Source organism: Castanea sativa, chromosome 1 (genome assembly GCF_040712315.1).
Source record: "Castanea sativa cultivar Marrone di Chiusa Pesio chromosome 1, ASM4071231v1".
In the NCBI taxonomy this organism is placed as follows: domain Eukaryota; kingdom Viridiplantae; phylum Streptophyta; class Magnoliopsida; order Fagales; family Fagaceae; genus Castanea; species Castanea sativa.
The window spans coordinates 14,944,285-14,958,279 of NC_134013.1; the positions used below are offsets into that span (position 1 = coordinate 14,944,285).

General features: G+C 32.2%; 1 protein-coding gene across 1 annotated transcript; it reads right to left on the minus strand.

Moving 5' to 3' along the window:
• Positions 1 to 5,162: 5,162 nt before the first annotated feature.
• LOC142621500 (uncharacterized) lies at positions 5,163 to 11,166 on the minus strand. Its single transcript, XM_075794766.1, has 9 exons — positions 10,597 to 11,166; positions 9,859 to 9,895; positions 9,622 to 9,700; positions 9,474 to 9,519; positions 9,286 to 9,384; positions 7,384 to 7,452; positions 6,952 to 7,300; positions 6,680 to 6,828; positions 5,163 to 6,289 (listed from the first exon to the last, which is right to left on the minus strand). Exons 1-9 carry the CDS (start codon positions 11,059 to 11,061, stop codon positions 5,435 to 5,437), a joined length of 2,148 nt encoding a protein of 715 aa, XP_075650881.1. The 5' UTR covers positions 11,062 to 11,166; the 3' UTR covers positions 5,163 to 5,434.
• Between the last annotated feature and the right edge of the window lie 2,829 nt (positions 11,167 to 13,995).

The window sequence follows — 13,995 nt, forward strand, 5'->3', positions numbered from 1 at the left end:
CAGAATCAGACGTTCCAGTTAATGAGGCAAGTCTAACCATCCTAATTTGCGATGAAAAATCAGACCCAAAACCATCATTTAAGCCATTGATATCAGTGGTAATTATGGGTTTCTGCTGAACCCGAAAAGGAGACACGGATTTTAGTCCACCAACACTGCTGTTCAGTGAAATCAACTCACAATGGGAATCTATGTCTGTACTTTCAAGGTCTTCTTGACTTGCGACAAGAATCCATTTGCAACAACAGAGTTTAAGCTGGATGTGCGGTGATGTGATGCCTTGCTTGTATCATTATCTGGTATTGAGCCATCTGAAAATTTCTCCTCATTAAATAAAAACTGCTGCTGCTTTGATGCCTCATTTTCTACTACCCATCAGGACCAAACTTGAGTCCAGTGGGCAAAAGAGAAACCAATTTGGCATTAAGTTCAAACTGTTTAGAAATATAAGCAATGCCAACTTTCGTTAACCATAATTTTCTGTCACATTAATTAGAAAATAATAGCAAAAATAATGAGGATGATGAGAATGGTGGTGACAATAGATCTGTATGGGATACGATTGAATCATAGAGAACAGAAGAAAGAGCTATCTTACCTAGCTAAAAGGTTAAACAACTGACTGATCATAAAATTGTGAGAGAATCTCAATATATATTACAAGATTTGTAGGGAAATAGCGTAGTAGTAGAAATTCTAGAGAGAAAATTCTAAAGAAGAGAAGTATGCCTAAAGAAAGTTCTGGCTTTAGAGAATTTTGAGTTTAACATAAGGGACATCCCCTTAAATAGGCAGAAAAAGTGTAATGAACAATAAAAGTGAACAGTAAATTTTCATTTTTTTTACTTAAATCAACACGAGTAAGAGCAGAGTAGAACTTCAGTTTAGTCTTCATCATTTGACATTTTATGCCAAAAGTAACTAAGTGACATCATGAGGAATCCATTTCATCAAAAGCAACATCATCTATGGGGAGCAAGCAATACAATAATTGAAACTTTCACCAAGGGTAAACATTATAGCATTTTGGTCGTTGTGCAGGCCAGACAATCAGTAGAGCATAAGTCAATAAAGCATTAATATTAGCATTAATATATATATATATATATATATATATATATATATATATATATATATATTCCTAGCCAGATGAAGTTGTGTATGGCAATTCATTCAGGTTTATTATATATGTATTTGTTTTGCGCTCACCCTTTGCGTGATCTTGGTGCTGTATAGCATTGAAATAAAGAAAGGCAACAGCAAAAGAATGAGCCCTAAAAAATGGAACTTATGTTTTCATGCATCACTTACGTCTCTTTTTTCCTTTATTTTTCTTAGGCGTAAATGCATTATTAGTCCCTACATTTTGGCCCTATTTCTATTTTAGTTCCTACATTTTCATTTTACTACTTTTAGTTCCTAAACCAATTAACGCGTGATATTTAAGTCTTTACCGTCACCCAATTAACAGAAAATGCTGACGTGGCTAACGGCACAGTAAAATAATAATTAAAAAATCAAATTTGTTATTAAAAAATTGCCAAGTCACCCTCTAAATTAATTTTAATTAAATAAAAAAATTTAAAAACAAAAAACAATTCATCTAAGAACATAAGAACTTGTTCATCAATGTTCTCCTTAAATCAAGAAATAAACCCAGCAACAACATCAAACCCAGAATCAAAGAACACGAACATCAAACCTACAGGAAAAAAAATTGTGAAGAAGATCTGCAAGCCCAAAGAAAACCCACATAAGAAAATGAACCAAAAATACACAAAAAATCGAAAAAAGCTTAACCACACAGTACCACAAAGAACCCACATAAGAAAATGAATCAACAACACACAGAAAATTGAAAAAAGTGAAACAGCACGCAGTATCATATAAAAACCCACATAACAAAATGATCAACCAAACGGAGGCGCCACGAAGCATGAAGAAGATACCAGAGGAGCCCTTTGGGTAAGCGAAATCGGCCTTGCCGACGACATTGACGTTCTGGGCAGCTTTGAAAATGGGGATAGATTGGACCAAAAGAGCGAGACCATCACGCTCAGATTGTGGAGCAGTGAGGTCAAGGTGTAGGAGGTACTGGGTTTTGGGGGTGGTAGTTGGCTAAGAGAAGACGAAGGATCCGACCCGAGTCGCCGGCGGATCCGGAGATGAAGTAGGCGATGGAGGGAGGGGAAAGGTCAAACCCACCAACGAGAAAAAGAGATAGAGATAGAGATTTTGATCTGAGGGGAAGGGTCAAACCCACCCGAGTCACCGGCGGATCCAGAGACGAAGGATCTCTTTCTCTAAACCCAGATCTAAAGAGAAAGCCGAAAGAGAGATAGAGATAGAGATTTTGATCTGAGAGAGAGAGCTTTAGATGAAAGAGAACTTCATTTTAGACAAGAGAGAGCTTTAGTAAGTTGAATCTAGTGTATGAGCAATGACCAAAATGTTTTTTATTTGGATTTCAAATAAAGGAAAATGTCGTTGTTGGGTTTGCTCTTTGATTTTGGGTTTGATGTCGTGGTGGCTGTGATGTCGTTGCTGGATTTGATGTCCTTGATATTCGATCTGGGTTCTCTTTAATTCTGGGTTTGATGTCTTTGCTGGGTTTATTTCTTGATTTAAGAAGAACATTGAAGAACAAGTTTTAGATCTCAATTCATGTAATTTTTTGTTTTTTAATTTTGTTTTTAATTTTTTTATTTAATTAAAATTAATTTAGATGCTGACGTGGCAATTTTTTAATGACAAAATAGATTTTTTAATTATTATTTTACTGTGCCGTTAGCCACGTCAGCATTTTCTGTTAGTTGGGTGACGGTAAGGACTTAAATGTCACGCGTTAATTAGTTTAGGGACTAAAAGTGGTAAAATAAAAATGTAGAGACCAAAATAGAAATAGGGTCAAAATGTAGGGACTAAAAGTGTATTTACGCCTTTCTCTTAAAGACATCTCTCATCCTGATGCACACAATTTTTCCCCCTAATAAGTGAATTATTGTGACATTTATCTCAATTAGATAGATAACTTGTGGGTTTTTTTATTATTTAATTTTTATAGAGAAATCTGTCTTTTGTTTTAATGTTCTCTTAAACCATTTTTCAAAGGGAAGTGTTACATCCACAATACCTTTAGTGTTTTATAACAAATTTTAGGAGATATGTTATTATTAGTTCTAATTCAAACTCATTACTGAAGGTACATTTGGTACATTGAATGGAAATTACGACAGGAATTGTAATCTTTATTACTAGGAATAAAATGTGTTGTAATGTAATAACTAAACCTATTCAAAAATTATTTTTTTACCCACCTGTTAATAACAGCCAATAATAACTTGCTATTCAGGATTTGTTGTGAAAATGTGTAAACTTTTAGAGTATTGGTTTAAGAAATTTTTTTAGAAGTTTATTATGAGAAAAGAAAAAAGTAATTTTTTTTCAACTTTTTATATTTCTTATAAAAGAAATATGAACTATCATAAAATAAATTATAAACAAATATTTAAGGTTACCTGTTAACTAGACACATAAATAAATCAAAATTTATATTTTTCTTGTTGGAAAAGGCCCACTTACGTATAAGATTCTTTTTTTCTCTTCTTTTCTTCTTTCCGGGCACGTCCATTTGGGCTTGATCTCTTTGCTTCAGACCAGGCCCATTTGGATTTGGTCTCTTTTTATTCGGGTCAGTTCCGGAGTTAAACACTATTGGGCTTTCTTCTTCTTCTTCTTCTTCTTCTGCTTTTTTATTTTCTTTTCCTAACTGGGTCGACCCGGCTTAGTGTTTCAAAATTTCAGTTTGTTGTCTCTCTCCTTTTGGTTTGTTTCTTACCCGCGACTTCTATAACAGAAATTTTGATGTTTTCTTGTGTTCTCTTTGATTTTGAATGGAACGTAATTGGTTTTGTTAAGATTGTTTAGAGTCTAGATTTAGGATTTGGTGAGTTTCCATACTTGAATCTGTCAATGGCGTGGGCACAAGAAGTTCATGAACTACCAAGTGTTTGAAATTTTTTTTTTATGAGGGAAATTTCACACGGGTAAGTTTAGGTACAAAGTATGTGAGTGGGTCTCTTGAAATTTTACTTGTCTTGCCATTTCTTTGCTGTTTTTTTTTTTTTAATTTTTTTTTTTATAAGATAAAAATTCTATTTTAATATAATGTTAGGGTATATGTGTGTGAAGTTTTTTCTAGGAGACTTGAACTTTAGCTCTTACCCAAGAAGTTTATTTAGTTTCACTTGTTAGCATGTGTTCAAAAAAAAAAACTATTTTGACACATCAAAAACTTACTTTATTTATTTTAACACACCACTTTACAATATATTCTACATCACATCTTCTATTTTTTTACCATTTTATTATATAAATATTCTTTCTTAATTATTTCCTTTTGCTTTCCTAAGTCCAACGGTCATTAAAGACTACCAAAAAAAGAGAAATGATGACCATTTGACATAAGAAAGAGAAAAAAGAAAGTATTAACAAAATATAATCAAAATATTTATAGCATACTTGTCCATGCACTTCTATTATTTAGGATTCTATTGTAGCAAATGCCAAGTAAATTTGATATTTGACATATTAAATGAAAGTGATTTTTTGTGTTTAGTATGACAAATGCTAAATTTTAACATTTAGCAGACATGATGCATGATGCTAGTGCTCTTTTTAGAGGAAAAAATCATTTGGTTTATGGGTTGCTTTGATCAAGAGGATTTTTATTATTTTTCAATTTTGTTTGCTTGATGTCTTTTACTGTCTTGGTGAGTGGTGTCTAGTGTCAATGAAATTTCATGATTTTGAAAACTTTGAAGTAACTTCTTGAACTTTGAGAAAAAGATCTTGAGAGTGCAAGACCCATTCTTAAGACCCTAGGAGTACTAAAGTTCCTTCTTTGAAGTCATGGGTGATTATTGGTCCACGTTTTTCTTTGGTTCTTTGCCTTGAGTGTGAATGAAATGAACGTGGATTTGGAATTTTCTTTTGATGATTAGGTGTATGTATGTTGGTGGTTTAGATTATTGCATTCTAAAGTGTTCCAAATTTTAACAAAATGGTTTCAAGAATTTTCTAATAAAAATGTTGGAATTTTCTGAGAACAGTGTCGTTTTTTAAATATAAAAACTATTCTGATAATTGAGTACCTTTACGTATTTACACACCAAACATAAGATTCGGCGTAAGAATCTTAAAAAGTTATCTCAATGTCGGATTAATTTGTCACAAATATGATCCCCTATCACTTAAACCTAAAAATTGGATATATTAATCTATACAAAAATTCTCCATAGTCAACCTGTAATGACTCCTTGAGACACCCATGATGGAACCACCCTCATCAGATGGCACGACAATTTATTTCTCTATATTTTTGGGAGCTCCAACTCCCAGAGCAATTGACAGGAAAAAAATAACTAGTCCATCCTCAAAGCTGCAATGCTAAATCTGGCTGCTGAGGTGAACCAATCTGGACACTAGAACTAGGTGAACCCGTTTGCCGAAATCTTACATTTAGATCGGGAGGAAACGGAAAAGAATCATGCTTATGGTGCATTGACAATCTCTGCCAAGATGCTTGCCCATCAGGTACTTCTGATGTTCCATGCGACTTGAGGCTAGAGCCCAGGCCTAACAGATTTCCAGAGTCTGTTCTCGCAATTTCAGAGAATCTGGCTTCATTCGACTCAATACCATTTTGGGTCATTTGGTACATGGTAGTCTTGCCACTTGAATTTATGCCAGGCATTTGAGAACGCACATAAGTATAATCAGAATCAGACGTTCCAGTTAATGAGGCAAGTCTAACCATCCTAATTTGCGATGAAAAATCAGACCCAAAACCATCATTTAAACCATTGATATCAGTGGTAATTATGGGTTTCTGCTGAACCCGAAAAGGAGGCACGGATTTTAGCCCACCAACACTGCTGTTCACTGAAATCAACTCACAATGGGAATCTATGTTTGTACTTTCAAAGTCTTCTTTACCTTGCGACAAGAATCCATTTGCAACAACAGTGTTTAAGCTGGATGCGCGGTGATGTAATGCCTTGCTTGTATCATTATCTGGTATTGAGCCATCTGAAAATTTCTCCTCATTAAATAAAGACTGCTGCTGCTTTGATGCCTCATTTTCTCCTACCCATCCAGGACCAAACTTGAGTCCAGTGGGCAAAACCCTTTCAATTTTCTGAGAGGCAATCTTCCACACTACAGGCCCAAGACCTGCAGCAAATCGAGTTAGGCTTCTTGCATAACCATGCTCCAAGTGTAAACCTACCTGATTTAGACATTTACATTAGAAAAAATTGTTACAAACAGACAATGATATAAAGCAGGTCCACAAACAACAATCACACATTAAATTGAGACAAGTAAACATCATTCTTCTTATTGTTTTCTTTTTCTTTTTTTTGGGTACAAGTGGCAATCAGACCATCTTTGCAATATACAAAACCAAAAACTTGCCAACTTCATGCTCTTTTCAGCAATCAAATTTTGCTATAGCATTCAGAAAAAGACATTTGCACATATTACAAATCTTTGTTATAGCATTCGGCAAGCAAATCCTTTTACTTCTTTCTAATAAAAGCATCCCCCCCCCCTCCTCTCCCCAGCAGCAAGGACACGAAAAATAAAGAAAGAAAAAACAACAAACCCTTGTACATACCGCCATCAGTTGCTTCAATTCTCCTTCAAGGGTGGCCAAGACAGATGGCCCATGCCCAGAATCCAAGGAATGCTGATAGGTGTCACGCCTATTCTCATCTACTACAAATTGCTTCTTCCCGTACTTCAATACACTTTTCAAAACAGAAGCTGCAATCCAAGAGAAAATTAGCTTGGCAATTGACAGAGAAGCTAGAATTTTGAAACATTAGAGAAGTATAGATAGTATACCGTGTATATTTATAAACCAATAAAAACCAATTCAAAGCTTACCTGGAAATTCATTCTCCCATTCAGACCACCAACTAGTGCCTGTTTCACTGTTCAAAGACCCATGGGAGGCCCTGACCAATGCATCAACAGGAGGGGACTTGTATGGAGTCAGCCCTTTTCTTAAATTGTAAGTATTGGAACTCCCTGCATTACCTCCTCCTGATGCAAGAGTTGCATCTGGGGAAGGCTCTGGACAAACAAGCTCATAGGGAGATCCACTAAGGGACTTCTTCAGGTTCTTGCCTGGAGGCCTGCCTCTCCGAACAACTTTGGGTTGTGGCTCATTATCATCACTCTCTTGCCTCAAATTTTCAAAGTCCTTTTTTGCCAACTCTTGCATAGACCGTGCCTAAGAAAACAGTAAACTTTTAATAATGCAATAAAGAGAAACCCAAACCAGAAATGAGAATACAAGTTCAGACATGACCAAACCTGTCTAAAAAATACAGTATCTGGAGCATTGTACTGCATTGCATTTGTACAAATTAGGAGCACGTCTTTCTGCACAAATTAAATAGGAAAGAATTTCAGATTCTGCTGAGTTGACGAAGAAAACAAGTCTTCACTATAACCAAGAGTAAAAAAAATTAACTTCCCGTTGTACAGGATTAAGGTACAAGGACATTTCATTACATTTTTAATGTCTGGAATCACAAAACAGCAAAATACCATGTGGTCGATGCACTTTTGTTCACTGATACCAGACGAAAGCCATTTATAATCATAGTTCTGCACTAGAAAATACCACACAAAAACCACTAGCTACAACACTATAAGCCAGTTATCAGAGTTGTTGGACTATATGATCCATGATGTACAAGAACATTCGATTAAGACAGCCTGTGCAATCCATGGAGCCCGGACCATTTCATATATTAATCAGGTTTCACTTTATATTTTTCCAGTAGTTAGTGTAACGCAATACAGCAAGTTCTAATGAAATAACAATTGTGGGTTATCCTTAAGTTTCCTAGTTGCAGGTTCCTTTTGCCGTCTTTGCAGCCTAAAGTTGAATCAAATTAGTTCCTCCTTGTTTTTCCAGTTCTCAATCATACAAAAAAATATACAATAATTTGTTCCAAATAATGATTCTTGAAGACAATGAAATTAGCACATAATATATGTTACAGTGCATTTAAAACTACTACTAGAGAATTTTACAGGACCAATCAACACCTAAAGGCCAAAAGAACACAACTGAAAAATTAATCTAGAGAAAAACAAGATGAAGTATATTTGCAGTATTCCAATAATAATCAATGTCAAAATGACCGAGAAAACATGATATGTTGGCAAAGAATTAATTGACTGTTAAAGATCATTCAACCAATAGTGAAATGGGACAAAAAGCATTGAAGAGTTTGTGATGCGTAGTTGGATGGTTTAGGTGTTGCCATATCACATTCCCAGAAAAAACAGACAAATTCACATTGACAGTTTTTTTTTTTTTTTTTAAATCTCAATACATAACTTCTTTGCATTGGCAAGTCTAAGTCTTGGTCTCTACAATTCACATATAAATTTACCCTGGGGAGCTTTATGACACAAACTAATATAACTTTTAATCATTACACCCGAAAGTAGTCTTTCATGGGACAACTACAATCAACAGATCAATAAATTGATTCTTTCTTCCACCTCCTTAGCCTGTTTATTTGCTACTCCTTTCCCATTGCTTCTAAGATAATACAGTACAAAAGCAACACTTTCAAGACTCATGATAGGAAGCCCTGTTCTTGAAGTAATGATGTGTTTGACAATTCTTTCATGCTAGAAAATCCAAACTAGTCTTTATCAAAAAAATAAACAAATTTAAATAAATATATACAAAATTTCAAGTGAGCTGAATGCATGAAATTGAAGGTCATAATAGAGGATATTTTTGATAACTCGATGGTTAGGGGAGGGGGATTTGGACTTTGGATGTCTCAACCAGAAACACCCTACAAGGCATACTCGCAAGAAAAATCTTTTTTTTTTTTTGGGTTTTGTTAATTCATGACTTGATAAACAAACTGAGGAGCGAAGGCATGCAAGCCCATGCGTTCAGTGGACAAACACAGTCAAGAACATAAAATAACTTAAAGAAAATCTATGATCTATATAATAATCAAAACTGAATTATAAGTAAGGGATTAATTTTTATGCAACTCTGATAAAATGTCACCCAAAACCAAAAACAAAAAGAGTGAAGGTCAATAGTTCAAAATTTTAAAAATCTCCCCTTTCCCCTCCCCTTGGCACCAAAACTTACTTATCTGAAAAATAAACAACTTACACAAACGCACACATATTTGTGTGTGTGTTTGCAGAAAATGCTTTTCTAAAACCAACCTCAAACTGTTCCAAGTTGGCATAAGCTCCACCATCTAGTTTCTTCCTCACGGTTCCAAAATCCATTGGGTTCTCAATGATGTCATGGTAATCAGGAAGCTATAAAGAAACAAATTTACAACAAATCAACAAAAGGGTATTCAACTATCACACGGAACTCCCAAAATTACCCAATAAAAATGCATCACCTCTTCAGGATCCACAGGCTCCGAGAATACTCCATGAGTGTCCTTTCTACAACATAGTTAAAACAAACCCAGTTAGAAACTTAAACCAAAAAATTCAAAACTAAAAATAAAAAATAAAAAACACAGAAGCTATAGTAAAAACACACACTTTTGAAGCCTGTCAAGGATGAACACCAACAACTTTTTGTCTGGCAAAGGTGTCGTGGGACCAGACTCCACCTGCGACCCTGTCCATATAAAAAATCTGACCATTATTATTAAATTTACTCTCACTAGTTTTAACAAAAGACAAAAAAATAATAATAAAGAAAATTCAATCACTACAAAAAAAATTCCAAACAATGCCTTTTTAGCAAGGAACTAAGATTGATTGACAGTTCGATACCATGAATGGTGTCTGTCGCTTTCCAAACCTTTTCTTCCTGCAAAAAAACCAATCCCAATATCAATGGTGGAAAATACCCACAACAAGAAAATTAAACCCAAAATAAAAAATCATTGCATAAAATTGATAAATACTTTCTGTCATTATTACCAACAAAAAAAATTAATAATTGAATGGAAAGTTCAAAGTTACATAAAAAAGTTAACAAGTAGCAGAGAAAGTACAGGTGTGGAAAAAAAAAACTGAAATTAATTAAAGAAAAGACAAATTCAAGCTCTCTTTTTTTCTTTTCTTTTTTTCAGACATGGGTAGTGTTTGTATGTCTTTGTGTATTAATATTAATACAGACAATATATAAGAATATAAAATTAAATTAGGGAATGAAATTGAAAAAAAAGAAAAGGAAAAAAAAAAGTGAAAGGGCACCCAGATTTCAATAAAAATTAAAGAATAATAGTACTAAATAAATTTAGACCAAGTCAAACTCAAAAACTCATCTATCCACTCACCGATTCAAAGAGCCCACCAACCCACCAAAAAAGATAAATCTACGAATTTGCGCGCGGAATCCAAAAACAACAAACGGTAACAGAAACAAACAAACACTTGCTCTTTTTTTTTTTTTTTTTTTTGGTTTTTAAAAAACGTTTTTTGTTTTTGTTTTTTTGATTTTTGAGGTTTGAAATAAATAATAAAAATTGAAAATTGATTTATTAATATGCAAAATTGATCAATCACCATTGGATCAGATCCGAGATTGACGGCGGTGATCTTGCGGCGTTTGATGTCGGCCTCGAGATTGTCGTCGAAATTCGAATTCGGGAGATCAGAGCCGTAAGGGTTCAAAGTAAAGGACAAGGAGTTCGGCAACAATGTCGGGTATTGAGGATGAGAATTCAAACCGTGAAGGAGCTTGTGCTTCTTTTCTTTGCGCTCGTCGTCGTCGTCGTCGTTGTTGTTATCGTCGTCGTCGGAAACAGAATCAGAGTTAGGGTTCCGGCGAGAGGCGCGACGGCGAGGGTTAGAGCTTAAATTGAAGGAATTAGGGTTTCGTTGTTGTTGATGTTGATGTTGTTGTTGTTGTTTGAGAGAGCGCTTTTGGAGATCTAAGAGAGAAGGGCGACCCTTCTTCTTCTTCTTCGTCTGATTGTTCTGTTGTTGCTGTTGCATCGTCATCGTTGTTCCTGATGATACTTCGCCCATTTTCGTTGCTCTTCTTTTCTTTTCTTTCTTTTTCTTTTTTTTCTCTTTTGCTTTTTTTTTTCTTTATCCCCAAACAGACCGTTCAAATATTTTTTATTATTTTTTCGGTTTTTTTTTTAAAAATAATAATGATAAAAACTCAATAAGGTGTGTTTGGGGATATTGGGAATTGGGATTGGGATTTGGAAGACTCAGCATGTGTGAGTTACGCGACGTGGTGTGAAGGTCATGTGATATGAACGCTTTGGCACGTGTCGAGGTTTGCCTTACTATATACTGGTTAATAACAAACATGACCCTGGGCACCCTTAGTATAATAGTCAACCCACTTATACTGCTTGAAGGGTGTTACCGGCAAAGGTTAGGATTCAAGTCTTCAAAAGGAAATTTTACACATATATACACTTAAATAATTCTAGAGTAGAATTTCTATCTTGTATAAAAAATAAAAATAAAAAGCATTTTTTTTTTTTGAAAAAAAAAATTTTCATTACAAACTTAATTAGACTAACATAACCATATTTTGAAAGTTTGTTGGATTGCATGGTTTTTATGTTCTTGACAAGTGTATCAAATTTACTGTCAATCATATATTATTTACTATTTCATTTATAATTTTATGTTTATGTATAATTTTATACTATAACAGCTTGAAATTTAAATATTTTTTTAATTGATAACATAGCCGTTGGTTTTTTATGTTTTATAAATTTTGCAAGTACGGAGAATATTAAAAATAAAATTAATCCATGTATTTGTTAAATTCACATCTAATAAAAATATATTGAGCGAAACTGTAGGCTACAATCAAGTTTGTAGACAAACTTTTGTCCTTATATTTTTACTTCATTTTTTTTTTTATCAAAGTTTATTAGGACACTCTTCTGCCTTTGGATTTGTATAAATATAACAGTTAAAATCTATTCCTCTTTCTTAAAAAAAAAATGTTTATACTCTCTTTTATTAACAAAATATTCTATTTATAGAAAAATATATTACCCAAATTATAAAAAAAATAACACTCATTTTTTACTGTAATAGATATTGTAATGTAATATAGTTATTCCTGTGATTTAGCTATTTAGTAGTTTGGTTATATTTTTATTACAATGAATATACATTTTTTATGAATAGCTATTCTTTAATATGAGGAATAATTATTTATCTCTAAAAAAATGTAATTCGTGTATTTGTTTAATTCACATTCAATAAAAATATATTAAACGAAAACGTAGGCTACAATCAAATTTATAGACAAACTTTTGTCCTTATTTTTACTTCATTTTTTTTTATCAAAGTTTATTACGACACTCCTTTTCCTTTGGATTTGTATAAATATAATAGTTAAAATCTATTCCTCTTTCTTAAAAAAAAAAAAAGTTTATACTCTCTTTTACTAACAAAATATTCTATTTATAGAAAAATATATTACCCACTAAATGAGGATTACGACAGAAATTATAATCTTTATTACTAGTAATAAAGTGTGTTATACTATAATAACAAAACATATTCATTAGTTTGGTTGTGAGTTATAACATTAGAATGAAATTTAACATTTATTTTAGAAAATATCTTACTCATATAATTATATCTCCTTAAAAATTTTCATTTTTAAATTTAAGAGAGATATGTGTTATTTTTTATGATTTTTTATTTTTATAATTGTTAGACCTATATGGAAAGTTTGTTTATTTGGAAATATATTAAGTTTTGAAATTATTGCACTTACTAAAGAATAGCTAATACAACATTTTAAAGAGAAATAGTTATTCCTCATTTTAAAGAATAGTTTTTCATAAGGAATGACTAATTCTTGTAATAAAAATATAACCAAATTAAAGAATGATTAAACCATAAAAATAACTATTACATTATAGCGGCTGTTACAGTCTATCAACACATGCTCTCATTTTTTTACTGTAATAGACACTGTAATGTAATAGTTATTCATATAGTTTAGGATTTGTTTGGCATACTGAATAGGGATTACGAATGAATTTTAATATTTATTACTAATAATAAAATGTGTTGTAATGTAATAACTAAACATATTCATAAGTTTGGTTGTGAGTTATAATATTAGAATAAAACTTAAGATTTATTTTAATAAATATCTTACTCATACAATTATATCTCCTTTCAAATTGTTATTTTTTAAATTTAAGAGAGATATATGTTATTTTTTATAATTTATAATTTATAATTTTTAGATGTACATGGAAAGTTTATTTATTTAGAAATATATTAAATTTTGAAATTATTGCACTTACTAAGGAATAGCTAATACAGTCATTTTAAAGATGAATAGTTATTCCTCATTTTGAAAAATAACCATTCATAATTGAAGAATAAGCGAATAGCTATTCATAAGGACTGACTACTCCTTGTAATAAAAATATAACCAAATTAAAGAATAGTTAAACTATAAGAACAACTATTACATTACAGTACCTATTACAGTCTACCAAACATGTCATTAGTTATTCAGTAGTTTGGTTATATTTTTATTACAATAAATAGTAATTCCTTATGAATAAGAATAACTATTCTTTAAAATGAGGAATATTCATCTTTAAAAATGATGTAATAACTATTCCTTAGTAAGTGTATTAATTTCTAAAAATTTTATATTTATAAATAAAACAACTTTCCATATGCACATAATAATTATAAAAATAAAGAATCATAAAAATTAACTAATATCTCTTTCAAATTTAAAAAATATTATTTTTAGAAAATATAATTATATGTTTAAGATATTTCTTAAAATATATCTTAAGGTTGTTTCAAAATACTTTCATTACATTGTTTTTAGAGCTTTATTATTGTGTTGTCACTATACAAATTAATAATAATAAATATTATATTACAGCATCTTACGTTACATTAAAGATCGGCATAATATTTTGTGTTTAGGAGCGTGTATTTTCT